Source organism: Rhipicephalus sanguineus, chromosome 6 (assembly GCF_013339695.2).
Source record: "Rhipicephalus sanguineus isolate Rsan-2018 chromosome 6, BIME_Rsan_1.4, whole genome shotgun sequence".
Lineage (NCBI taxonomy): Eukaryota > Metazoa > Arthropoda > Arachnida > Ixodida > Ixodidae > Rhipicephalus > Rhipicephalus sanguineus.
In genome coordinates this window covers 2,318,136-2,345,955 of record NC_051181.1, presented here as the reverse complement: position 1 = coordinate 2,345,955, position 27,820 = coordinate 2,318,136, and the positions used below count along the sequence as shown (strand labels likewise).

At 50.0% G+C, this 27,820-nt stretch overlaps 1 protein-coding gene across 1 annotated transcript in view; it reads right to left on the bottom strand.

Moving 5' to 3' along the window:
• LOC119395570 (sphingomyelin phosphodiesterase) overlaps positions 1 to 27,820 on the bottom strand; it is a 661,730-nt gene that overhangs the window by 471,515 nt on the left and 162,395 nt on the right. The window contains exon 4 of the mRNA XM_037662549.2: positions 22,816 to 23,046. Coding sequence (XP_037518477.2) covers positions 22,816 to 23,046 — 231 coding nt within the window. The remainder of the gene's footprint in view (positions 1 to 22,815; positions 23,047 to 27,820) is intronic.

Below are 27,820 nucleotides of genomic sequence, written 5' to 3'. Positions count from 1 at the left end.
TGATTATGATAGACGCCGTAGTGGAGGACTCCGGAAATATCGACCACCTGGGGTTCTTTAACGTGCACCTAAATCTAAGTACGCCGGCTTCTAGCATTTAGCCTCCATCGAAATATGGGCGCCGCGGCTGGGATTCGTGCGTAATCTGAACGGAACAATCTGAAACAATGGCGAAGATTTCGGAACATCGCGGCGCGGCTTCCTCCGAGCGCTGCTAATATTTCTTTTGCGGTTGAAACCCGATCGCACCAAAATAAAGAAATAAGAGCGCGAGGCAGTATAGTTGCACAAATTATCGCAAGACATCGCTTCTATTCACGCTATCACCACCTATTGCTCCGATTACCTGGCGATTAGTAAAAGTAAAAAAAAATTAGGGAGGCCTCAAAAAGAAAAACAAATATATGCAAATAAAATAGAAAAGACGTCCTGTATCAAACATTCATCGCGAATAAGTATCGAAACACTATACAGGCGGCACCCCTAATAGCTATGACAATTAAGCGTCAAGTATCGTCAACTAACCTGTTATTGTAAGACAATAAAAATATTTAGTGCCTTTGAAAACTTCACTGAAACGGCTCGTTGGGACGCTCATGAGAAAAACGGATCATTTAGTATAGCAGTGGTTTTCGAATCCCCTTCCTAACGGCTTTAAGGTGGCTCCTAATTTTTTCCATTATTATAGTGCAAACTCAATTGCGCTGTTTTGCTAAGCAGTGCGCAGGATGTTTGTTACTGTATAGTCAATGCGCGTCCACATAATTACATATTTGTTTTCCAAACCGCCTTGGCAGAACTGTAAACACAAGTGAAATATAAAAGTGTAAACAGCAGCAGAAACAAAGCAGACAGTTTAAAGTAAGAATGAGGCTAACAACGTAAAAAGGAGGGACAAAAAAGGACAGCGATGTCCTGTCTGTCTTCCTCTTTGTCCCTCATTTTAAGTTCCGCTGCTCAAAACGGCGTTGGCTATGAACCAAATAGCTCCGGCAAATACCGTTTTGAAGAATAAAGCACAGAGCTTATTTTGACAGCACTACAAGAGACATATTGCTGTGACCAGACCGGAAAAAACAGTTCAGAGCGCTAGGTAGTCTACGGGATGCAAGAGAAGGACAACTAAGAAAGCACTTGTGCTAAGAACCAAATTATGATTTCAGAAACTCTTTAAGTAAAGATAGCAGGAAGCTAATAATAATAATAATTGTTAGGGTTTAACGTCCCAAAACCACGATACGATTATGAGGGAAGCCGTAGTGGAGGGCTCCGGAAATTTCGACCACCTGGAGTTCTTTAACCCTTTGAGGGTCGAATTTTTTTGCGATATCCAGTCCAAAAATGTGTAATTTTTTTATTGCTGAAATAAATTCTTCAGACTATTCTATTCAAGGAAAAAAATGTCAAAATTTTTTTCGTGACCATAAAGTGACAAAAAAATAAGTTTTGTTGTTAAATACATATGGTTTTTTCGTAGTAAAATCAAGCAGAATCCTAAAGAAAGCTTCATAGTTTTTTATAAATAAAAATTATGCATTGTATTAAACACAGCTCACAGACATACAAAAGTAAGCGCACCAGAGTACGTTTCCGGTTAAAAACATTCGTGCCCCAACACTAAAAACTTTTCAGCGTGTGATAGTCTTTGATGCATGGCTCGCCGCGCACGCGTTTCAGATTTCGCTCCTTGATCGTCATGAGAGTCTGAACTCGTCAAAAAATCCTCGTCTGACCAACTGAAATTCAATGAATCAGATTCTGATTCGGCACTTGGGGAATAGTCCGCATCGGAAGAATCGCTGCTCGACGCACCGGCAGCAGCGCACCCGACGCGCGCTTCCATAGCGTAAGCGAACTGCGTCAGTGAGCGAACGGAAGAAAACTATGGTTGTGCGCCCGTCCGGAAGTAGTAGTAAACAACTTTATTAGGAAAGCCGTCGGTTTCCTAAGCGGAGATGGCTGTCAGGCCGTGCCTGCAGTGGCCACCTCGTCAGCGCGTTTGATGGCCCGGAGCTGGGTGTCCAGACTAGTGGTCGCGAGGGTTCTCTCGCAGGCCTCACTTGACGGTGACTGTCCTAGGAGGTCTGGTGGGGGAGGGTCCTTGCTGCATCCCCAGATGATGTGGTCCAGGGTCGCGGTCTGTGCCTTGCAAGGGTGCAAGTAGATGTGAAGAAGGCTGGCTAGATGTGTCGGTACACTCAAAAAAAAAAACCGGCTGAAGGGGGAGTAAAATCAGCTTTAGTCCTCAAATCGTGTCGTCAGTCCGCGAGAGGACCAACTGTCGCGAAGTGCGTGTCGTGTGCAAATTTGGAGGACTAGACATACCTCGGAAAAGGCTAATGGGGGGACGAACGGTTGCATTTACTCCCGCGGGTAGAGGTTGAACGGAAGACGTTTTTTTCTGTGGTCTTTGTTTGCAGCAAGGCTCAGCATCGAACGCGAAGACGTGATCGTAGATCCCACGAATGCCTCTTTCAAACGCATGAGCTTAGCTCTCGGCCAGGTGCGCAGTATTGTTCCGAAGCCCTCCTTTCTACTCCGTCGTGGTACGGGTTGCAGGCAGCGATGACCTGAGGGGTGAGGAATTCGGCGAACGCATGTTCCAAATGCCCACTGCACAGATGACAAGAAGGCATCGGCCCGCTTACTGCTGCGATCAAGAAAATATCGCGAGAAAAGATTACTTAAATTTGTAGGGTGTTAATATTGGGTCATCAATTATGAGGACTTGAAACTTAGTTCACCAATAAGCTTCCCAATATTCACTGGTGGTGACAATCGTGTAAATCTCACGGACGTTTCAGCGCTTATGTTGGGTATCCTTCCGCGCCGCACTCTTTCTTCTTCATATCGCTCGCCGGATTGTTGAGTGCGGGTCGTGTTCGTCACTTGTGATCTATCTTGCTCTTGTTTCGGGGCCAGCGAGTGCCGCTATTTACGCAAACTATCAACGCAACTGTGAAGAACATACGTCGCTGCATGTGATGCAGCAATTGTGGACGCGCATGCGCGCTTGTTTCTGTATACCGGCTGTTTATTGGACCCAGAATCGTAACTTTCCTGCGGAAGAATGGACACGTACATCAGCTTACATGCAAGACTCCATCGCAGCTTCCTTTCTGCAAAGCTTCAGAGATGGACGCCGTCACATCGAGGTGTGATGAACAATTTCTGGAGTTACTGGCTCTGCAAACAACGTCCCTCTGCTAATTTTGAAGGTAAGTTTATTATTTTCATTGCCTTGGTACATTGTACTATAAATAATATGAAGACTAAAAAAAGCATTGTGCGTCGCATGCTTTTGAGCATGCGACCGCGCAATTATTGGGGCTTACGTGATTCAGTCGTTTTATCTAGCCACTTTATTTTTTAACAAAATTTTCTTTTTTGTATTTCTTCCAGGTAGGACTCGCCCTAGTAATTGGTGAACAGGCGCTACACCAACTAAATGATAGCATTCGTTCGTTTTTGGTGTTTTCGTAAAAATAAAGATTGGTGTTAATAGAATACTGTTTTCCTTGCTTCCTTGAATACTTGACAGAACACCGTAGGTTATCTGCAACTTACACAAACAATAAATCAAAACCGTTGGTAACCTGAATCACTGTGCATGTGTGTGTGTTTGGTGTCATTCATGTGACTTGTGTTCCCATGTCGTGGTTTGCCACTTCTCGCCAAGTTTTTACCTTGTTCATAGGATTCAAAGTGTTTTAAATGATTGAAAGATCAGGGCACGCAACTAAATATTCTCGCTAGCGCAAGTCTTGAAGCCGGTATACACAATTTCTCTCAATTTCGGCAAAGTAAATTGGAATGATCAGCATTAATGCTTGCAAGCGCTCACTGAATGCATTAATAGCAGTTAATGCATATAAGTTGGGTACCACTTCTAAAGCACTATCTAAGTTTCATGTTTCCGTGCGATGTCCGTTCCTAAGAGCGCAGGAAATTCGCCACCATTTTTTACAATTGCGAAGCGCGATTTGCTCTCCCAAGGATCAGTTCTGAGGATCAACCAATACTCCTTAAAGGGTAACGTTTGCTCCTTCAGGGACCATTTCCAAAAACCAACTGTTAGTCCTTAAAGGAGTAACATTTGCTCCTTCAGGGACCATTTCCGAAAATCAACTATTACTCCTTACAGGAGCAACCGTTAGTCCTCTTGCAGTTAATCCTTCAAAGACTAATTGTTTATCCCCTTGCAGTTCATCCCCAAAACGACTATTGGTTGTGGCAAATCAGTTGATCCCCAAAAGGACTAACCTCCCTACCCCTTTTAGTCCTTTTTTACAGCGAAAGCAGTTATGAGATCATTTCACCGGCCGTTTTTGGCGCCGTAGTTGTCCGCCGCCGCCGCCGCCGGCGCCGGTGTCCGTAACCACTATAGCTCGAAATAAGAAAAAAATTCCAGGATGGAACGAGGTTCAAACCTGGGCCCACTGCGTGAGAGCCCAGTATTGAACCTCTGAGCCATGCCGGTGCTTGAAACTGCTTTGCAAAAAGGTCCTATACAGGCTTCATGTCGGGAAGGAACCACATTAACACATGCAATATAGCGTGGTAGAAGAGTAAAATAAGCACCAAGCGTCGCACAACGCCATTTCTGTAACCAGGCATCACACAATGCGAATTGCGCAACGAGAAGGTTGTTGAATGCTTCCAACCCATTACAAAGGGCTCCGCCATAACTCTTCATCGTCATCACGCACAGCATCAACAAAGTGCGCATAATGCCTTACATGCGTTTAGCAGGTACCACGGCTCTCCGTAGAATGACGAAAAATGGCACAATGCCTGCTTTCCTACTTCTCAAAAATTACAATGATTTATAGCATAGTGGGTTCCTCGCAAGTGCACATGTATTGGTTGCCAAGGAAGCCCATAAGCGCATGATCTATTTCCTCGGGGTATCAGTAAAATATATGCGCCCCCCACCTCTCTCTCCCACGTCACACCGTATGTTATAAAGCATGGCGGGAGAGGGACATAGCGACCGGGCGTCACCTAATGCAAAACATAACTGGTGGGCCGTTTAAAGCTGCGAACCCATTACAAAGGGCTGAGTCATAATTCTTCGTCATCAGTCGTCGCGTCAGCAAAGTGCACATAATGCTTACAGACGTGTAGCTGGTGCCTCGCTTCTACGCAGAATGACGGATAATGGCTTAGTAGGTGCTTCCCAACTTCACAAAAATTGTGATTTATGGCGTAGTGGGTACCTTGCTAGCAGGGGCGTAGCCAGAATTTTTTTTCGGGGGGGGGGGGGTCAACCATACATTATGTATGTTCATGCGTGCGTTTGTATGTGCGCGTGTATATATCAGCAAGCAAAACTGAAAAATTCCGGCGGAGGGGTTGGAACCCCCCAACCCCCCCCCCCCCTTGGCTACGCCCCTGCTTGCTAGTGTACTTATATTAGTAGCCCCAAGAGAGCTTACAACGGTGCTTTAGAAACGCCGCTCTTCCAGCTTTCGCTGTGACTGTGCTGCGGTTTCAGCGCAGGCCTGGCGTTTTTTCTTAGAGTGCAGATGTACGGGGAAGGGAATGAATGGGTTTGTAGCCGGCGCCAAGTGATTTGTTGAGCTTTGTTTAGTTGCGGGTGCGGGGGTGGTTTGGTTTGCCTTGTTAGCTTGTAGTGCTGCGTGATGTCGTGAAACGTGAGGAGTGGTTCGTTCGCTTCTCCATCGTGGTCCGAAGTCTGGCCCACCGCTCGGCGTACGATTCCTCGAGCTTGTCTGTGGGCGGCTTCGTTACCCGGGTTGCCTGCGTGCGCTGGTGTAATGATTAAACGGTGAGGTTCTTAAAACCTTTATGCTAGGAACGTGGACGTTCCCAACAAACCGACGAGGCTGCTTGCAGGTTTTGACCAACACTTTATAAAAACATGAACGAAAGGCACACACACAAAAGCAAACACAGCAAACAAAGAATTAACTAAAAAAATGCCCCCACCTCCCCGAAGGGAATCGTGAGGAAATGCGAATGCATTTCTTGCGCCGAGAGTACACGGCGCAGTAATTTTGATGGCGTAAATTAATGACGAGACGAGGATTTGTACCGTAACCATTTATTTACACATTCATCAGCACCTGTTTGTGTTGTCATTGTACCTGACGGCCATAATCTCAGCCTTGTGGTCGCCGTTGGCGTTTCACAGCGGCGTCTCGAGCACACATTTCTTCTTGAGAGGCGCCCAGCCAGCGGACGGGAGAGTGGGGCGCAGGGAGGAGAGAGAGCGAACGGCGAGAGAAGGAGCGGCGAAGCACTGCACCCAATGCCACCTAGAAGAGCGGTGCGGAGCCGGCGCGCGCCCGCGCAAACCGCGGTGAGGAGGTGGAGCGCGCGCAGTCACGTGGGGTGTGACGTCGCTGCGCCGTTGCTACAGACGCTCCTCTCCGCTCCTCGCGCCGTTGCTATGGGACGGCGGATTCAGGGTCGCTTATAAAGTGCATTCGCACTTAAAACAGTTTCTGAGAAGCGAGCGTCCTTAAGAAAGTCAGCTGACACGGGCTCACCCGTCGGGGAGTAGAACGTGCAGGGCGATGCGAGGTGACCAGCGTCGTGGGAATCCTTGAGGAGGTCAGCGGTGGCTTGCGAAGGCTGACGACGAACGTGGCGTCTTGCCGAAGGGAAACGTTGGAGGCGGAGGACGTCAGCGGCCACGTGAAGCCCGTAGCTTCAACTCGTGGACCGCGTCCCAGAGCGTGACACTCGGGCCCGGTCACCCGACTGCGTCGAACGCCCAACACCGTCTGTTCTTTTCTTTCTCTTCTTCGCCAGCACGCGACACCGAACATCGTCACGTTCGCGGATCTTTCCACGTGCCGCAGCCTTTTCGTCGTCATCTTCTAGCACACCCATCACACCAGGGCACTACCCCTCTTTAGGGCGCACAGCACACAAAGGCAGCACGAATCTTATGCGCGCACATCACAGAGGCCCCCATTCAAGTCTTTGGTTTATCATGCAAAATAAACAAAAGGCCATACATGTGCGCGTAACAATGACACACAGTACACTACACATGGCCAGCAAACAATGATCTACAAAGTTGGAATGCTTCCCGATGAGTTCAAATGGCAGACCACTTGAGAATGCATGGCTGTACATCAACACAAAAAACAACTTATTTCAGTCTTAAGTGAAAGAGAGAGAGTGATTCGTGAAAGAAATGAAAAGGGGCGCTATTTTCTGCCTCCCGTCGTGGGGGCACGGCTCAGCGCCTTAAGTGAAAGTCCAAACGAAAAGAATGATCTGTTATTTCAACACGACACTCAAGTTATCGCGTCCCACACGAAACGAATGGCGTCTTTCACATCCTTTGAGGCTGACAACAGCACAGACGCAGGTCTGCGCCACCGAACGAAAGGATGCAAGACGGCCAATTCGAACACCTTGCATGCTTTTAAAGCAAACGCAGCTATCCCGTGCAAATGATGACACTTGGCGCGCAGGCGTTCGAACCACGCGCACCACTGTGAACGCGCCTGAAAGATTTTCTCCTCCACGCCAATACCGTCTCTCTCGAGGTGAGGCGAAAATGCCTTCAATGGCACAACGGACATAGCTGGTGCCTCACCTGATGAAACACACGGTGTATCAGCTTTTCGGCTGCCAGAATAGTGTTGTGTAAATACTGCACTGCTGTTTCGAAGCTCTTTCTTTGAGCAGAAATCACACTCCCTTCCACCTGACTGCTCTCTCGATTCTTCGCTAACCCCTTTAGCAGTCGCCTCCTTTTCCCTATGCAGAATGCTTCTCTCTTTACCTCTTTCACTGAAGGGAAACCTCAACCTCATTTGAAGTGAGTTGTTTCTACGCCTCTCAGCCATGCCCAAGTCATCCGCTTCTGCAGCATAGCGTCGTCCTTCAATAGAAATGTTTGGAGGCATACTTGCCTCTTTAATGAATGTGCTAGGCCTCTCAGGGGCTCTAAAGCAAAAATCATCCTGTAAGAAATCTTGTTCCTCGCTCTCAAAGCTGCCCTCTGCTTCCATGGGCTCTACCAGGCCTTTCCTAGTCTCTTGGTCGCCCATTGGAAGCATTCTCGGTGCGGCCAACTTATTTTCAGGCGAGTGCTGCTCTGTTGGCGTGACTTCGAATAGCCTGGCGGAAGCACTGAGATTATCTCCTTTCTCTTCCAACGCAGGCTTTATGTGCCGAGGGCATACTTGCGATGGGGAGGAACGCTCATTGACGGCGGTCATCTCGGCGCGTCTACCGCCGCGTTTCTCAGCCTCTAAAACCCGCAAGCGAAGTGAAGAAATTCTCTCCTCCAACGCTGCCTTCTCGTGAGCCAAAACTAATGCGCGTTCCTCGCGCTCAGCCTGCTCGCGCCTTGCATGCCGTTCAGCGGCACGCTCCTCTCGAGCACGCGCTTGCTCCTCTTGCATCCACTCCCTTAGTTCGTCTACGGTTAGGCCTAGCTTCTCAGACACGCTGTCTAGCCCACATAAATCCATGTTTCTTTTATCAGTAAAACTACAATCAGCCTCGTCCTGTCGCGGACGCCATTGTAATGATTAAACGGTGAGATTCTTAAAACCTTTATGCTAGGAACGTGGACGTTCCCAACAAACCGACGAGGCTGCTTGCAGGTTTTGACCAACACTTTATAAAAACATGAACGAAAGGCACACACACAAAAGCAAACACAGCAAACAAAGAATTAACTAAAAACAGTTTCTGAGAAGCGAGCGTCCTTAAGAAAGTCAGCTGACACGGGCTCACCCGTCGGGGAGTAGAACGTGCAGGGCGATGCGAGGTGACCAGCGTCGCGGGAATCCTTGAGGAGGTCAGCGGTGGCTTGCGAAGGCTGACGACGAACGTGGCGTCTTGCCGAAGGGAAACGTTGGAGGCGGAGGACGTCAGCGGCCACGTGAAGCCCGTAGCTTCAACTCGTGGACCGCGTCCCAGAGCGTGACACTCGGGCCCGGTCACCCGACTGCGTCGAACGCCCAACACCGTCTGTTCTTTTCTTTCTCTTCTTCGCCAGCACGCGACACCGAACATCGTCACGTTCGCGGATCTTTCCACGTGCCGCAGCCTTTTCGTCGTCATCTTCTAGCACACCCATCACACCAGGGCACTACCCCTCTTTGGGGCGCACAGCACACAAAGGCAGCACGAATCTTATGCGCGCACATCACAGCTGGGACCCAGACGAGTTGAATGAAACTGGAATCTGCATCGTCGGCGCTGCTGGCGGCGGTGTTGCCTGAGGCGTTGCATGCCACGTGGGGCAAATGACGGATGATGCGTGCCGTGGTTGGGGAGACCGTGCCACGTGCAAATCGGATGATGGCAGATTTAGAGTCACTGATGATTATTTCGAATCCGGCCATCCGGCGCGCGGAATCCGGCGCGCGTTTGAAACCAACCGCGCCGCGGGCGATCTCGGTTGCGCAAGCGATAGCCGGCGGGCGGCGCGCCATTTTGCGAATCATAAAAAAAAGCAACAACGGAGAGACATCAGCGCATGAAAAACATTCCACGTATTCCCGAAGCGTGGCAGCACATGCCAAGCAAGAGAAATGATCGAAAAGTGTGCGCACTTTGAACCAGCTGCACCGCGAACGCGCTCGGATGGGCAAGCGATAGGCGGCGCGCCGTTTTGGGAAGCGAAAAAAAAAATACAACGGAAAGACATCGGCGCATGAAAAAACATTCCACGTATTCCCGAAGTGTGGCAGCACAGGCCAAGCAAAAGAAATGATCGAAAAAGGCGCGCGTTTTGAAAATAAACGCTATGCCGTACATGTACGACGAAAACCCTTTGGTACCAGGAAGCTTCTGCCGTACATGTACGACGAAAACCCTGAAGGGGTTAACGTGCACCTAAATCGAAGTACACGGGCCTCGAGTCTCTTCGCCTCCATCGAAAATGCGACCGCCGCGGCCGGGACTCGATCGACAGCAGGAAAAAAAAGACGGGGTACACGAAGATATCTTCTGTTAGATAAACACTTGCTCTATTAGATCTAGCATTGGTACTAGAGGTGCTACTGTTGAATGCTATTTGCAGATAAGTCAATGGCATGTAAGTCGAACTTACATCCACAAAAACCTTCAAATCGCCGATGTGTGAAAGCCACGAGACGCAAAGCAACCCTATGCTTCCGACGTCGTAACGAAGCATCACGCAGGAGAGCGGCATCAAAATTTGCGCGATAATCGCCGCACGCGTTGTGGTACGCGGCGCGGGACAGCGGATAAGGGTAAGTGTCATGGCACTGGCACTAGAAAAAAGAAAAAAAATCGAGAAAACGAAAGGCACGTGAGCTAAATGTAGATGTTCGCGTGCTTGTTCTGTGGATACTGTGCGAGCGCTGTCATGTTACTGTACTCAACCGAAACGGACGCGCACGCCTCATCACCTCCTCTCACTAGTGGGCTCTGCCAGAAAAATAAAATTATGTCACTGCCCTTAGTTTTCTTCAGGCGGTTTAGTGACAAAAGTATCAGCTTGACAAGCGGAGTTGAGCCAGCGATTATTGTTTCGTGGGGTGGTGTTCCTACGGGAGTATCTTGTATCTTAAGATACACGATACATTATTGAATGTATCGGAAATACAGATACAGATACTCATCTTGCGAGATGTATCGCGATACAGATACAAGATGCCCAAATAGTATCTAAGATAGTATCTAAGATACATGTATCTTCGATACTGCCCAGCACTGGACGACGGCAATAACGCACCACGTGGCCAACACCACCACAAGCGAAACACATGGGCCGGTCATCCTAGGTCCGCCATTGGTTCGAGTAGACTCCGAACTGCGCCTGCGGGGTCGGGAAAGGCGGCCGGTGTGGCATCGGCATAGGGGGCGGCGAAAAAGTCGGTGGTTGGTACATAGGCAGTGGCTGGAGCGTCTGGTGAAGACGTCGGGCAACGGCCTCTGCGTACAGGAGTGGTGTAGTGACTGGCGGCGGTTCACGGGCTGGGGAAATAGCTTGCGCGACCTGGTCTAGGATGAAGTCGCGGAGCGTAGGTACCGAGCTGCGTGGTTGGTCTGGGACGCAAGAGATCAAAGAGAGTTGACGAGCGACCTCGGCGCGTGTGAACTCTTGAATATTCAATAGCAGAGGAGTGTGGTCGTCTCCGACGCCAAGACTAGCGAGAGAGTCGTCAGGCGCCGGAGGACGTCTGGTGTGAAGACGTTGCCGGCGTAACTCGTAGTAACTCTGGCGTAATTCCGTGAGTTCGGCGACAGAGCGAGGACTCTTCGACAGTAAGATTAGGAAAGCGTCGTCCTCAATGCCCTTCATGATTTCTTTTATCTTTTCCTCTTCGGACATTGACGCGTTCACTGGCTTGCAAAGGTCAAGGATGTCCTCCATAGACGAAGGAAACACAGCGCCGACCAAAAGTAAAAATATATTCTTAAAAAGACGTTTGGGCTCCCACACGGGAGCCTTCGTCTATGTCTTTCCCCGGCCAGGCGGGTTTCCGCCAAACTCTCGACTTCATGTCCTCGATGTAGCTGGTGAAATTCTCACCAAGCTGTTGGGATCGAATGCGCAAGCGTAGTTCTGCGCGGAGTTTTTGTACCTCCGGCCGACCGAAAACCTGGGTGAAGCTGGTCTTGAAAACCGACGGCGTAGGAAGGTCAGCTTCGTGGTTTATGAACCACAGTTTGGCCACGTCCGACAGATACAAGGAATCGCAGCCCAACTTGGAGTCGTCGTCCCATTTGCTGTGAATACTCACTCGCTCGTACGTGGCGATCCAATCGTCAACGTCCTTGTCATCAGTGCCCGCGAAGATAAGGGATCTCGTAGACGCAAGGAACCGGCGTAGAGTAGAGTGGGCGGTGCCCTTGGAAGAGTGGGATGAGTGGCGCTTGTGTCGTTGCGCATGATGGAGAGCGGAGTGTGATTGCGAAGTTCCAGGGTGATCGAAACCGAGCAGCCTCCACCACTTGCTGAGAGGTTTATTAGCAGAGAATGCGGGAAGAACCAGCAGCGGTCAGCAGCGTTCAGCCAAGAGCAGCAACCTCATGCCGATGGCGATGTCGCTGAGGCGCAGAGTAATGCCGCTGCGGCCACTCTTCTTCTTTACAATCCACAGATTCGTTATATAGCCTTCATAGTTGAGCAAAATTGAAAGGAAAATGTAGATTGTTGAATTAATGATATTCATAAACTCACATGCATTTGCCCAGGACTCTTCTCAGCCAATCCTCCGCCGGCCCTCTCTGAAAGTCTACACTGCTCAACCTTACGCGGCTGAGCAGTGGTGGTTCCAGGCAAGGAGGCACTGGATGCTTTCTGCCCCTTGCCTGCTTTTGCACTGCCTCCGTGGTTGGCGCGCCGATCATGGAGGCAGTGCGAAGCGACGACGTCATTATGACGTGACAAAATTTGTTGATCTGTAACGTCATGATGACGTCATATATGATGGCGTCATCACGTGATGATAATTTTTTGCAACGCTTGTGTTGATGCCGCCGACACGGGACGCCAACGGTGAATTGTATTTGATGAGGCATCTAAGGCTTTTGCCTTAATGATGTCTAAATTACCACAATTAGCTCATAACGAATTCCGTATGTGCCTGATAACAGTTACTGATTAATTTCTGCTGATGGTAATGTCCAATAAAGTTGTTTCCATCCAACAATAAAGTTGTTTCCATGGTAATGTCCGCAGAAGTGGACACCCCAATCTTCAAATGCGAAGCAATTACGCATTTTACACGAAGCATGATGTGGTTGGACTCAGCAGTTGACTAAAGCCTGTGCTTATGCGCCTGTGGATATAGTTTCTGAGGTCTGCTGAAAGCTGATACTATCGAGAAAGCATCGACATTCTGCTTCTCCGGAAGCCTAGGGCGCCACATAGCTGGTCTTGCTGCTGATTACTAATAATATCTGGGGTTTAACGTCCCAAAACCACGATACGATTATGAGAGACGCTGTAGTGAAGGGCTCCTGAAATTTCGACCACCTGGGGTTCTTTACCGTGCACCTAAATCTAAGTACACGGGCCTCAAACATTTTCACCTTCATCGAAAATGCAGCCGCCGCGGCCGGGGTTCGATCCCGCGACCTTCGGGTCAGCGGTCGAGCGCCATATCCTCTAGACCACAATGGCGGGCTTTGCTGCTGATTACTTTCTCTTCTGTCTAAAAGGTGTATGTCGTAGGAGATGCTGGCGTCTATAGACCGCCACGGTTTTACCACTTGAAGGATCAATCGCTTAGCCAGCCGGGGGTTCAAAGAGTGATTGAACGCATAAAGAGTGGTTGAAAGCTTCCCCTCCACCTCTAACAAATTTCTGGCCACGCCACTAAGGAATGCACACGGACGTCTGTTTGCCACTGTGGCGACGTGCGACCGCGCAGACCGTGAGGTGTGGGAATCGCGACATAGCAAGACCGACACCACAGCGATGTCGCAAAACTAGGTTTATTCTTCAAGGTTAGCCTGTAATGAGCGTATGCCCCGTGGCCGCGGCGCACGTGAGGAAACGTGAACGCCGTATGCTATGCCTATGCTGTTACCGCTGCACCAGGCGCGTCGCATAGAGGATCCGCCTCAGCAGCATCAGACTCACAAAGCCTGTTCCACTTACACTGCCAACATGTGGTGATCAGCGAAGACACTCAGCCTCCCCTTCGAGTTCATTTTAGATGCGAAGTATCTTAAGGCCGAGCTCAATCCGATGGTGGTGGTGTGCGGCGTGACCACCCTTACTGCGCATGCGCATACCCTCTCCACACACCTCCTCTCCACTCACCCTCTCCCCTTCCCATCTCCACTCACCCTCTCCCCTTCTCATCTCGACTTTCCCTCTCCCCTTTCCCTCTCCCATACCCCTCTCCCCTCCCCTTTCCACTCTTCCTCTGAAACGCGGGCTAGACATGCCGAAATTCTCTCCTGTGCAACGCCGCGATTAACTCGAGCGCATGCGCGTCCCCTCCCCTTCTCTCTCCTCTCCTACGCTGCCCCCCTCTCGCCCGCCTGTCGACCGCGTTCCCCGCTCGCCCTGTGAGAATTAACGGCCAGGCTAGATGGAAGATACGACGCGCGTAGCGTCCCTCTTCGCGTTCCACGACGCGAGGTCGGTAGCATGCCCAACGAACGCCAACGGAACGCGATCGTGCAAGTGCTCCGGCTTCGCATCGCCTCATGGTCCCCTTTAGCGGGAGATGGTGTAATTTTTTAAGAGGAGCTCATACCTCACTGCTATGTTCTAGCTAAGAGAGCCAAACTTAATACTATTCCGGCGTACCTTCGCGTGAGACATCTTCGCTGAAGACTTTACTGGTCAGCTCGTGCAGTTTGCAGCGCAACAGGCGGCCATTGTTTCAAGAAAAACATTACACCAAAGGGGACCATGAGGCGATGCGAAGCCCGAGAACTTGCACGATCGCGTTCCGTTGGCGTTCGCTGGGCATGCTACCAACCTCGCGTCGTGGAACGCGAAGAGGAACACTACGCGCGTAGTGTCTTCCCTCTAACCTGGCCGTTAATTCTCACAGGGCGTGCGGGGAACGTCGACAGGCGCGCGAGAGAGAGGCAGCGTAGGCGAGGAGAGAAAGGGGGAGGGGACCCGCGTGCGCTGACCAACGCCACCTAGACACGTTGCGCTGACCCTCATCGCGGCGCTGCGCAGGAGAGGATTTCGGTATGTCGAGCCCGCATTTCAGAGGAGCCAACCGAGGCAAGCGCGGGACTGAACGCGCGCAGCGCTCTGCCATTTGAAGAAGAGGAGACTGGAGGAGGAGAGTAGCGTATGCGCTGTGAGAGCAGAAGCGAGAACGCAGTAGAAGCGCAAGCAGGTGCTGGTAGAGAAGTGGAGAGTAACGCGCAGTTGTTGGAGAGAGGGAAGGAGGAGAGTCGCGCATGCGTAGTGTTAGTGCGGACATCAACGCTGCGCGCGGATTACCACGCCGCCTTAGATACCCCCGAGCAAGAGATATTCCTCATCTAAAAGAAGGGAAACGCTGGCCCGCCAACAGCAATCGAGTACTCGTGCGCTCGCTCCTGGGACACGACTTCCGGCAGGATCACGCCCAGGCGCGCGATGCGGCATTCAGCTCTCCCTAGTGAAGATCAGTGAATGCGACGGCGGAAACAAATGTTACTCTTGAAGGCCCTACATTTGCGAGCGCTAAAAGCAGGTTTAAAACCATTACGTCATAGACGCCGTCTTCGCAATATGAATCTCGAAGGCTATACTTTTGTCCGCGGCATCTGAAATTACGTTACGCGGATCGCTACTCTCATGCGGCTAATCTTACGGTCAAGCCAGGCCAGGCTGCGCGAAAAGTCAACATGGCCGCTCTCTTCCGTGGTCGTTCTGCTGGCTCGGAGCTTACTTCATGACGCATCATACGGGAACTGTCCCGCAGTTGCGACATATCAGCTTCGTTCCCAACACATTGCATTCTATGGTAGCTATACCGGCACAGACGGAAAACGACGTAACATCAAGGAAAACACTGCAGTGAGGAACGTAACAGCGGGGTTTTGCTGTACCTCTTGTTGAAGTCGCGAGCTCCGTAGCAAACACCTAAGTCGACGCGAAGAGATACCCATCTCATAGGCGATGCCTTTGAGCAGTCATTCTACAAGACTGGGCGTGCAAAGACGGACACGAGAAGTCAAGATTGTGTACCCCCAGGCTAAACACAGTGGGAAGTAAACATGGCGTTAATGTTGTTTTTACGGCTGCTAATCAGTTAGGTCAGATTTGCGCCACTGTGTAGAGAAAGAACGAGCGAGTAATAGGCAAGAAGCGGACTGACATATGTTTTGTAAAACACACCAACAAATTCACTGATTGCCTTACCGCTCTGGTGTATACGGTTCCTTTTAGCTGCAGCCCCTTCTACGTATGACAGACAGACCGCTGTGTTGACCATAAGTTATTGGAACATAAGAGCGTGCTAGCCGGAGGCTCACCTTCTAATCTATCTTTACATTGTCGAGAGTGGCAGTGCTCGCCAAAATTCGATGAATGCGCAGTTTTGTACAGGCACAGGAATGAAGAAATGCGTCTAATGATTGAGGCATGACATATCGATAATAGTGGTAGCGCATGTGTAAGGAAACCGCATATATACTTACTATAAGCAGAAATACAATGCCCTAATAGTTATCTTTTACGCAGACACCATCGCATGCCGGATTGATAGGTTTCGTCTACTGCCTGGGCATGCGCCGATAAGTTGTCGTGCTTTCTTTCTTTTCCGCCGTTGTGCGCCTTTTCAATTGTTAGTCGGCGTTTGTGATGTCTTCAATTCTTTCTTGTGTCTCTGTTTGCACGCCCAGTCCTGTAGAAGGAATACGCACCGTCTAGCTCAGCTCTCTTTTATTTTGAGCGGTCCTTATAATGGTAAAAACATAGTTTGCCAGCTTCTCTGTAAAGTGCACGATAAGTTTAACCATTATCTTTTTGTTTTTTTCGAAGACGTAACAGGCATTAGCAGCTCATTCGGAACTGTTTGGTCTTAACGAAACTGTCGCCTGTTTTCTTCACTACCTGCTCTAACCTGGTAACTGTGACTATAAGTAAAGTATGGTGGAATGCCTTCGTGGATTCGGATAGCTGTAAAACTAGCAGCTGCATCTCGAGAAACATAAAAATGCCCCATTCGCCTGTCACAGACGAGCGCGTACAAAAGCGCGCGCTGCCACCTTCAAAATCCATCATCAAAGCACGGCTCTGTTCGGTATTAAATGGAAGCTAAAGAGGTTTTAGAATTCGATAAAACTTCGTGGTTAGCAAGGACAGACATTATTTCCGATGATGTACTTTTTTCGCAAATGTTCTAAAGTGTTCTAAAATGTTCGCAAATGTTCTAAAGGAGTTTTAGAAAAAGCGAGAGAAAACTTCGTCTTGCTACGCCCACGCGAGCACGCCGTAGGTGTGGGTATGGAAACGTACGTCATCTTCGGTTCCTCTGGCAGAGCCATATTGGACTCCGACGGATGGTTCCCGCCACTCGCTGATCCGAACTGCGAGAGAGCTGTTCAGAGAGCTTCATCACCGTCCGTCTCCTGGCTGCGCACTACCATTGAGCACGTTGTCGAAGGACAGGAAGTGTCTTCCGAAGAACTATCGAACGGCTCCTGGCAGTCAACAGGCCTTCCAGCCCAAGAGCAACGCCCGGTGGCATTACGCCGCGCCGCTGCCGCAAAACTACGCCCATCTACATGTCAGCCTCACCACCACCACCTTCGCCACCATCGAAGCAGACCAGTGCTTCGCCATCTCGGCCTTGCCGTCGCGCGCCGATTCGTCGCCTCCCGGCAGACACCATTCCGTCGTCGGTCGTCCTAAAACTTCCGTCGACCTTAATAAACTTCAGCCTTGACACTTATATTCCGCCTTACTGCAAGCAGCGAACTTGCAAGATCTCCCGCCCGCATCCCGTGACACGGTGCGGGTCCACCCGGTTAACAGTCCTTTCAGATTGACCGTCGCGGACTCAGCTCGTGCGCAAGCCTACCTCTGCATCACATCCCTCACGGTGTCCGGCACTACCTTCACTGTACACCTTTACGCTCCACCACCGGAAGACGCCCTGCGAGGCATTCTATCCTATGCATTCGATGATTTCAAGGACGAAGCCATCCTCGAAGATCTCCAGGCTAGTAATCCTACTCTTTCTATCGTGGGAGGCCGCCGTACGGGCAAGACTCCTCACATTCTGGTCGCCCTCAACGAACCCAAGGTACTCTGGTGGATTCTCTAGTATGGTTTCCACCTTCGTCTTGTTCCTTTCCACGACGAGGTAGAGGCGTAGATAGTTGGGCCAGTTGGTATGGATCCATGGGAGTAAACAGCGCAAAAATCAAGACGACGCACACAGGAAGAAAAGACACGAATAGGCGCTGCTTTCAACTGAGCTTCTTTAATCATGGGAAAACATATAAACATCGCACCACCGAAACGGTGCATGCGTAAAGAACATTTGCCTTTTCCTTCGCTCAAAAACCAAAGCAACACATGCCACATGTCTCATCTTATTCCAAGATATGCAAATTCCTTATCATGGAGTGTCACCCACGCCTGACTGACACATGCTTGCGACAGTTTAGAGATGTGTGCAGCCTCAACAAGTTCACGTGATTTCTGGCTTCTGTTTTTGTACAAAATTGTAGTGGAACCAAAAACGGGCGTACACTCAGGTAGAGGGTTGTTCTGTTTCAATTGCCACTCGACCGGCCACCGCACCGACGTGTGCCCCAAGCCACAACAGGATCGGTGCCACTGTTGCGGCGCTACACATCCCCCGCGCCCAGGGCTCGCCGCCCGCATGCACACCCCGCTGCTGTGTGGGTAACGGGAATCACTCGACGCACATCTCAAGATGCAAGCATCGCTATGCACAGCGCCCCCTACGCCAGAAGACTCTCCCACCGGCAAATCTCTCCTCGTCACAGGAACCCGCACACGATGCGCCGACCCCTAAGAATGCGATGGCACGCGGCACTGCGCCGCCACCGAAGTTGCCCCTTCTTCCCGCCAAGACGACTACAGTTTTCCCATCCCTCACCGTGACGGCGCCTAAAGCAGCTTTTCAGCCCACCCACTCCGCGTGGTCCTCCCCCGGTGCTCCACCAGCGCCCCTCTCGCCGCATGTTGCCGCACTGCAGCAGGAAAACGCCTCTCTACGACAACAACTCGCCGCACAAGGTTCGCTGTTAGAGGCACATAAGACTGAAATCACGTCCCTACAAGCCCAGATGAGCACGCTTGAACAGAAGCTCAAGGCTTATCTCCTCTTCCGTCATCCGCCGCCTCCGCATCGGACATGGATACTCAACGCGTCGACGGGTGCGTCGGCAAGCGCAAGAGGCACACCACGCCTCTTAAGCCTCTTTACCTTTCTGAGGAAATCCAAGCAGCCATCGAAACAGCCCAAGCGGATTTCAAGAGGCAGCTAGATAGCCGCTTCAACTCTGTTCACTAGCTCCTAACGACGCAGCACGAGGCTCTAAACTCCTTGCGCACGGACCTTGCTGCCTTCCCCTCAACCACGTCCAGGAGACGGTCGATAGCCTGCACGCTTTCAGCTCGAGAGCGTCCGAGCAAAGCCACTCCTTCACACCCGCGTTTCCAACACCGCCTCCGCTACCCGACCGTCGAAATCGCAAGCCGAGGAAACGTCTTCTGCCAACGCTGACCATGGCTGACTGGTCTGTTGTAACTATGTGGCACTGGAACTGCCGTGGTTTTTGCCCCAAGCGCAGCCATCTTCTGTTACACCTCCAACAACATGACCCTCCGGATACCCCTGATGTCCTCGTGCTCCAGGAAACTAACATCGCTGTTTCCCTATTGGGCTACGTTGCACACAATCAAGTGGCTCATCATCCCGCACCCCATCCCATCATGCCCATCCTCAACCGGCGGACGTTCACGATCAACCTGGTCGATTTACCCCTCCCTGCGGTCCACCAGGTTTTTATTGAGATTCTACTTCAGAAACGGGAAGATCCGTCTCTCTTTATACTGATTGTCTAAAAACTCACCCGGGTCACCAAAGATACATCTCTTCTCGCCCTACTCCAAGCCGCGGCAGTAAGAGCGCTAAATCCCCTTTCCTGGTTCTCGGTGATTTCAACGTCAAACACCGGGACTGGTGTTACCCCAAGGTCAACGGCCCGGGCAACGAGGATGTGACAGCATGCTCATGAGCTTCGCCTCACACTGCTCAGTGCCCACGCAACCTTCGCGTGTCGGCAACAGCCTATGCCGCGACACCACCCCAGATCTCACCTACTGCCGTTACTTGCGCGATGCACACTGGTCCAGCACACATCAATCCCTGGCCAGCGACCACTATGTACTCACCATGCAAGTCTGCACGTCCCCGCGCAAGCCACGTCCACACGTTATCCGTCATACGGACTGGGACGCGTTTCGTGCGCGTCGCCAGCACTCCGCCACTCCCGACATTGAGGATCTTTCGCAGTGGACTGACCAGCTGCTGGCCAACCTCAACGGTGTCACGGCGTCGATCCCTACTACGGCAAACCATCTGGTCATTGCCTTTTGCCTTACTCACCTGCAGGCCACTCATACAAGCCTCACCAACCGGTGGAACAAGCAACGACATAACCATCGTCTTCATCGCCGAATCGCAGCTCTCGACAGGGAAATCGAAACGCACACCACCACCCTTGCCCAGCAGCAGTGGGAACAGCTGTGCTCAAGACTTTCCAGTCTACTGGGCTGCAAGCAATTGTGGCATCTCCTATGCCCTCTTCTCGACCCTACGTCCGCGAAATCGGCCCTCGCCATCCTCGTCCTCCGCTCGCTTCCCAAAAAGCTCAACAGCATCCCTGGCCTAAAACACACCCTCCTTTATGAGGACGACATGACTTTTTGGGTCACGTCAGGTTCCGACGGGCACGTTCGGTACATTTTTCAACGCGCCACCAACGTTGTCACGGACCGTGTGCACGTGGTTGATCTCACCTGCTCGGCAGGCAAATCAGCGCTCCTTCTCATACGGCCCCCCGACCGGCGCCGACTCAAGAAACCCCATCCTACCATCGTGGTTCACTCCAACTCCAACCCCGTTCCCGTCGTCTAGCATCTCCGCGTGCTGGGCTTGATCTTGCAATCCAACCGTCGCAACACTCACACCATCGACCAGCTCTCGCTTTCGGTTCAGCAGACTGCGCGCATGCTAGCTCGTGTTTGAGCGCGGCGCCAGGCTATGCGCGAACGTGATCTACTCCGGCTAATTGACGCCTTCGTCATTTCGCGCATCACCTACGGCCTGCCTTACACTCATCTCAAATGCGAACGCGACAAGATCGACGTGCTCATCCATCGTGCGTACAACACTGCCCTCCGTCTTCCCCCTAACGCGTCAACGGAACGCCTCCTCCGCCTGGGGGTACACACTGTAGACATCATTGAGAAGCACGGCCTGGCAGCATACGTAGCCTGAACTCCCCCTTACCCCCACACCCCTTGATGAATAAAGTTGTCACTCACTTACTCCGTGACTAATTCTTGACGTGCCGTTGCCGGAGCTAATCGAGAAGGCTACGCCTCAACAGTGCTGCTGTGGCAGATAACGCGGCATACCGAGCATGACGCCGCAGCGTTCGCTCAGCCTCCCTAAAGCCTACTAAAGCCCTGCGGCCATAGCCTCTGTTGCTTGCTTAAAAGTGCCATTTTCGTTCACTTTTGAGAACTCTCAAATTGTTTTGCGAATTCAGCAGGGATCAAACTCTCTTTACACGCTCCTAATTCATATTTTTAAAGTGCTTCGCCTTCCCTTAAACGACTGCCGAGCCCACGTCCCTACAATTATCACGACAACCACTGCCATTAGCACCCTTCAAACTGAGCACACGCACAGAAGCTGGAATGATAGAGAAATCGAGACACTCGCTGGGGGCGCATTCCGATTATGCGCCAACTTTTGCGCGCTTCCCCAAGCTTCGCCTGTACTGTGAAAGGTTTAGCTACGTCGAAAAATCTCGCACCTGGGCACAAAGCACTATATAAATGTGCGGACACGGTCTGTGAAATGGCGTAGTCGGTGAAGTGGGGGAAGCGGGACGGCGCGATGTCAGCAGCCGACTGCGGAATGGTGATTGCACTGGCTTCAGTCAAAGGGATCCGACATGCATCCATCTCTCCCCAAGAAGCGTCTCCGCGTAACGCCACAAGATTACTCCGTGGACCGAACTGTGAACAAGCCTGGTAAATACGAAATGACTTTTAATGATATTGACTATCCTTATTGCACGAGCACTGTTGGTAGCGCGATTCGTTTCATTGTTCCTATTATTGTTAAACATTATTCAGCTTTATTGTGATATAAGCAGCCAAGATTGCATGTATTATAAATGTTTACAACTGCCTGAATTAAGACAACACTTTTTTGTGTTTTTCTCACGCTGGGTTCTCATTCCGTCTTCAGACCACAACTGCCGTTCGCTGGCGCACCAAGGGACGTACTCTTATACCCTAGTTACACGGGCACGCTAACCTCAGTTACGACGGACCTCAGTTAACCGGAATAAACTATAGTTAGCGCCAACTGTGCTTGGCACATGTTACACGCGAAAAGTTGTCCTTAGTTTGGGTCACTGAAGCAGGTCACGTGACACTAAGTTTCGTGATTAAAATATAAACGTTTAGCTGGTTTTTATAAAAATACTGACAAATACAATGAATTTCAGTTAAACTAAATCCTTTCTCCTTGCATCTGCACTCCCCGAGCGTATTCCATCAAGTGTTTTGCCAATGTTTGGCTTAAATAAGAGCTAGTCTCGCAACTATGGGTGAAGTCAACCTACGCTCGGTGCGAAAGTCAAGACAATCCGTTGCTTGATACGTTTGTTGTATCTATAGTGAACTGTAGTTGTATCGCCGTGTTTGGTACGTCGTTTGTTTTGATGGACTGTTTCGCGTGTCAGCTGCGCTTCTGTTCTTGAGAAAGGCAAGTTTACTTGCTTTCGGGAAGACGTTTCAGCCTCCAGTGGAGCCACGCTGCCTTCGACCACCGACTTGGGTGCCGCCATTTTGTTAGTTAGCTTCCTTAACTGAGGTGGTCAACCTTAGTTCGGAGCAACCACGGTTATTGGGATAACTGCGGTTAGGCTTTCCGTCTAACTGGATGTAACTGCGGTTTAAGGGAACTGAAGTTTGCCGTAACTGAGGTTAGCGTGCTCGTGTAACAAGAGTAATATATGGACCTTAGTTAAGTGGTAAGATACCTCCGCGATAACTTGGAACGATGCTGCAGGCCCCATGAAGTAACCAATGTCGCCAGCACGGTCAACATTGATAATTTTTCAAATATAAACGCGCAGACCTGTACACACCTTTTGAGTGTCCCTGACCGTCTTGAGCATGTGCTCGAACGTCCTCGGTGGAATATCACAGGTGTGGAAGGCTCCCCAGTGGCCCGCAATCCGTCGCTGCTGCTTTGCCGCGGGCACGTCCGCAGCGTGGCAGCACAGAGGTTCGTTGCAGTTCGCCTCGCTACCTTCGCTGTAACTAGGGTCCACATGCGTGTCGCTGATGTGCAGCACGCGTAGCGTCGGCGACCCTACCTGCGTGAAATGACTACAAGTGAGTTACCAAACACTTCGCACCAGCGCGTGACGTATCGGGAGCCCTCACAGACATTATACGCACAATGCACCATGTTAACCTACTGTCCGTTAAGTGAGCTCTGTAGGTCATTCTAAAGAGACAGGACGTGCAAACACGGACACAGCAAAAAATTCAGGACACCACAAGCGCCGACTAACAACTGAAGAGACGCACAACGGCGGAAAAGAAAGGCACGAAAACTTATCTGCGCATGCCCATGCAATAGGCAAACCTATCAATCCGGCACGCGTGGGAGCCTACGTGGAAGATAACTGTTAAGGCATTTTTATGAAAGCTAATCGACGGTTGGCTCACGCTACCACTATTCTCGATATGCCATGCCTCAATCATCAGGCGCGTTTCTTCATTTCTATGCCGGTATAACACTGTGATTTCATCCAATTTTGGCGTTCCCTTAAACTCTCGACAATGTAAAGAGATTAGAAGGTGAGCCTCCGCTTAGCGGTCTCTTATGTTTTATTAATCTCTGGTTAATGCAGCGGCCCGTCTGTCCTACGTAGAAGCGGACGCAGCTCAAAGGGACCTTATACACCACACTTCTACGGCAATCAGTGAATTTGTTGGTGTGTTTTACGAAACAAATATCGGTCCGCTTCTTGTCTTTCACTCGCTCATTCTTTCTCTGCACAGCAGCAGAAACCTGACCTAGCCTATTTGCAGCCGTGAAAACAACATTAACGCCGTATCTACTTCCTACTTTCTTTAGCCTGTGAGATAGGCAATGAATGTGCGGTATACCTAGAACACGTTTCTTCCTATCGCTTTCTGCAACCATGCTCGGACTCAACATAATGGACTTCTTCAAACGTTCAGCGACAGTGGCCACTGTATCACGAGGATAACCTGCATCTGACGCGTAACCTGTGCGTTAAAGCTATCACTCATTTTGTGCTCACACGACTTGGTGAGGGTTCACTTAAGGCAAGACATGGCGATACCGTTTTTTATAACCTTCGAATGCTTCGACGAAAAATGTAACAGCGGTTTTGAAGATCTAGGAGAACACCGCCAGCACATGTGGTTCTTCAGAAACGTTAAGGAAATGTCTAGAAATTGTATTCCATTATTCTGAGGCACCTCTTTAGTAAAGCTCAGCCCTCCTCCATTTAATTCGCATTCTTCGCTTACTAAGGTTACCATGGTTTCAAATTCCTCACCACTACAAAAAATCAAGTCATCGTCCGCATAACGAAAAACCTTAATAACCGAATTACCTGGGGCGCCTTCCAAAAGATTGTCAGTCTTGCTAAGGTATAAATCACTAAGAACAGGAGCCACCTTAGAGCCAATACATATCCCTGATTTCTGCACATAAACGCCTTCCTTCCAACCTACCAACGTCGACTTAAATACATTGAAAGAATTTCTAGAAAAGACCCGGTAGAAACACCACATTTATTGGCGAAAACCGTCTCATACCCTTGTTCGTTAATACAATCATTAACGCATTTTAACAATTCCTCATGCGCAAAAAGTAATAAAGGTCTTCAATATCCACAGTAAAAGCTTTCCAACAGCCGGGGTTCTTCTCTGAGAGGAACTGTACTAGCGCCTGAGAATTACGCATGCGAAAAGGTCTGAAAAACTCAAAGATGTTAAGCAGTTCTGCAAATAACTAGATAGAGCGACTTGCCACGGGCCTTGCTCTGAAACAATTGCCCGAAACGCAAGATTGTTTTTATGTGTTTTCGCTAAAAAGAATTTTACAGTTAGTGATTTAGCCTTCTTGACATTACAAGCTGTCGTGCTGTCGACAACGAAAGGTCGACAGCACGTTGCCTAACTACCGATGGTTTATGTTTTACCGTCCTAAAATTCTGTTTTGTGGCTGTTACGGCCCGTCCGTCTACGTAGCACAGACGGGCAGAACACAGACACGGAAGGCATATATTCGTAGTTTGAGCAGCGAACGCGTGAAAGCGTTCCACGTCCCGCTGGCCTCTTTCTCGCGGCACGAAGGCACGACAATCGATCGTCGACATCGTTGCCTCTCTGCGGCGCTTATTTCAGCAGCTTTATTAGTCGGTGCTATCATACTCGAAGCAGTAGCTGCCTAGAAACACCGTTGGTGCATGTGGAAGCTGCACTAATCCGACAACGAGCCGTCACACGGCAACAATTAACGAAAGACAAAAAAATTACAGCATATCCACGAGTGAATGATGTAGAGCTTGGGCGAAGCTCCTGAGGGAATCATGGTTACACCGTGAAATGTTCAGTGGTTTCGCCCAGCAGTAATCAAATCGATACGCCGGTTTGATTATATCTCCTTTTTCCTTTTTTTCTTCTTTCTTTTATAATTCATTAATTTTTTGTTTTTTTTATTTTTTATGTTTTTTATTATTATTTTTCATTTTTTTCTATCTTTATAAGACAGCGCGATCTAGTATATCGTCACCCAACTGCAGTTTGCATGCATCTCTATGGGACAGCGCCATCTATTGAATAATACGGGGAGACGCGACGGCGGGGACATGCCGCATGGAGCGACGACCGAGCAGGTGATGCTAAAGGAGCTTCGCCCCTAAAAACGCAACTGCGTCTTGGGCGACTCCTCGATGCGACTCCTTGGGCGACTAGCGCGGCCAGTGCTCCTCGCTGCGTGAAATTCGCTGGCATCGAGACGCTCTAGCTGCCTGGTCACCGAATCGCTCTCTGTCCGCTCTTGTTAGTGTCATCACGTCACCGCTCACAGTCAGTGCACCACCCCGCCCCACCTAGCCCCTCTTCCGAACAAGCTTCTTGGCTACCTTCACGAGCGTCGTACGCAAAGAGAGCGCCGAATCTATACTTTGAAGGCATCTACACCTCTTCAACGAAAACGCCACACACTCTAAGGAAGAGATGACCCGAGATTTTGGACATGGTCACCTACAGATGTCGGTAATCGAATGGTCGTCGAAACATGTCTTCTTTTATAGGTTATCGTAGGGATGGCTTTCGGTGGTGCCATATTGGGTTGTTTACTCTGCCGTTCTTGTTTAACAACTAGACGAAAAATGCTACGCTGAGCGCATACGCATGAAAACAGTCGGCTTGGTGCAGTCGACGTTTCATGAACTTTTAGGAGTGAAGCTCCCTATAGCATCACCTGGTCGCTTGTCGCTCCGTCCGGCGTTCCCCCGCCGTCGCGTCTCCCGTATCATTCAATAGATGGCGCTGTCCCATAGAGATGCATGCAAACTGCAGTTGGGTGACGATATACTAGATGGCGCTGTCCCATAGAGATAGAAAAAAATAAAGAAAATAAAATAAAGAAATCAAAAAATAATAAAAAGGTAAACAAAATAAAGAAATAAAAAATAAAAACAAAAAGAAGAAAAAAAGAAAAGAGACCATGATTGCTTCAGGAGCTTCGCCCAAGCTCTTCATCATTCACCCGTGGATACGCTGTAATTTTTTTATTTCACCTCAAGATATACAAAAATAAGAAAACGTTCGTTTAACATCCGAAGGTGGCGGCGCCCATGTGCCGTACGTAAAGTCATCTGTTTACCAATGCTCAGCGGAGGCTGAGCGTTGGTAAAAAGTTTTTTTTTAATGAAACCCGATTTCATAGAAATAATGCAATAAGCGCGTGTGGCAACAGTGGGTAATAGCTAGGCGTGTTTGCGAGCCAGCGGTGAGGGCAGCGGAGCGCCGCACGAAAGGAAAGTGACGCCCCGCTTCTTTCAGCGGAGCGCACTACTGTGTCAACTATTGAACAAGATTGAAGTTCCTGCTGATCGAGCAGAGGCTTTACTTCATCACCTGCCGAATAAAATTCAAGTTACTGCGAAAATAATTTTGCAAAAGGCATTTTTATGAGGTTTCATTAAATTTCTTGGAGGTGCCCCCGACCACATGCCGCCGCCGCACCTGGGTTGTGAGCTGCCATCTTAGACAACGCTCGCGGCTGGTCCGCTGCGCACGCTTCGTTGAGGAGACGAAATGGAAGGGCGAGCGGCTCGCTGCGTAAAGCCGCCGGCTTTCATAGCGTACCGCGCAAGCGCAGTTCGCCTCTGCGCTCGTCCACTGGGAGCGCTGGCTCGCAAACCCGCCCAGCTATTACTCTATAATACCTGTATTGCCACAGAAAACCGCCATCGCTCAGTACAACGCAGGCATTGCAAACCAAGCGAAACGCTGAAGGCAGAAGCGTAGCCAGAAATGTTTTTCGGAGTGGGGGGGGGTGGGGGAGGTTCAACCATCCTTTTCTTCATCCCTTTCAGTCACGAATTATGATGCACTGTCTGCAAATGCATCAAATTTGCATGGCATGATTTCAAGGCACTCAGTATTACATTCCAAGAAATAAAGTGAAGGAATGTATTGTTTTGTGTGAGTTTCAGTAATTAAGTTTAATTAGCGTGTAAATAAATATCTATCTATTCTGCAGTCAGTCAGCTTCAATTCTTGCATAAAAGGAATCAACTATTAGGCCCAAAATGCATGCACAATTTGTTTTTTGGTTGTAGGCTTTTCGAGCGAAGAAAAAAAAAATACTCTTGACGTCGGTCCTGGAACGTCGCGTGTCGAACGATCGTCGAACATGGTCGTGTCTCTACCAAGTGATCATCTGCAGCAATAAGCAGCATAATGAAGTGAAATAACCGCTAGTTGTCCACTCAGGAAGCCTGCGCGAATGTGCACACTAAGTTTCAGGCCATTTAAAGGAACACGCGGTGCGTGATGCCACTCCGAAGTTGATGTGTACAATTGTACACACCG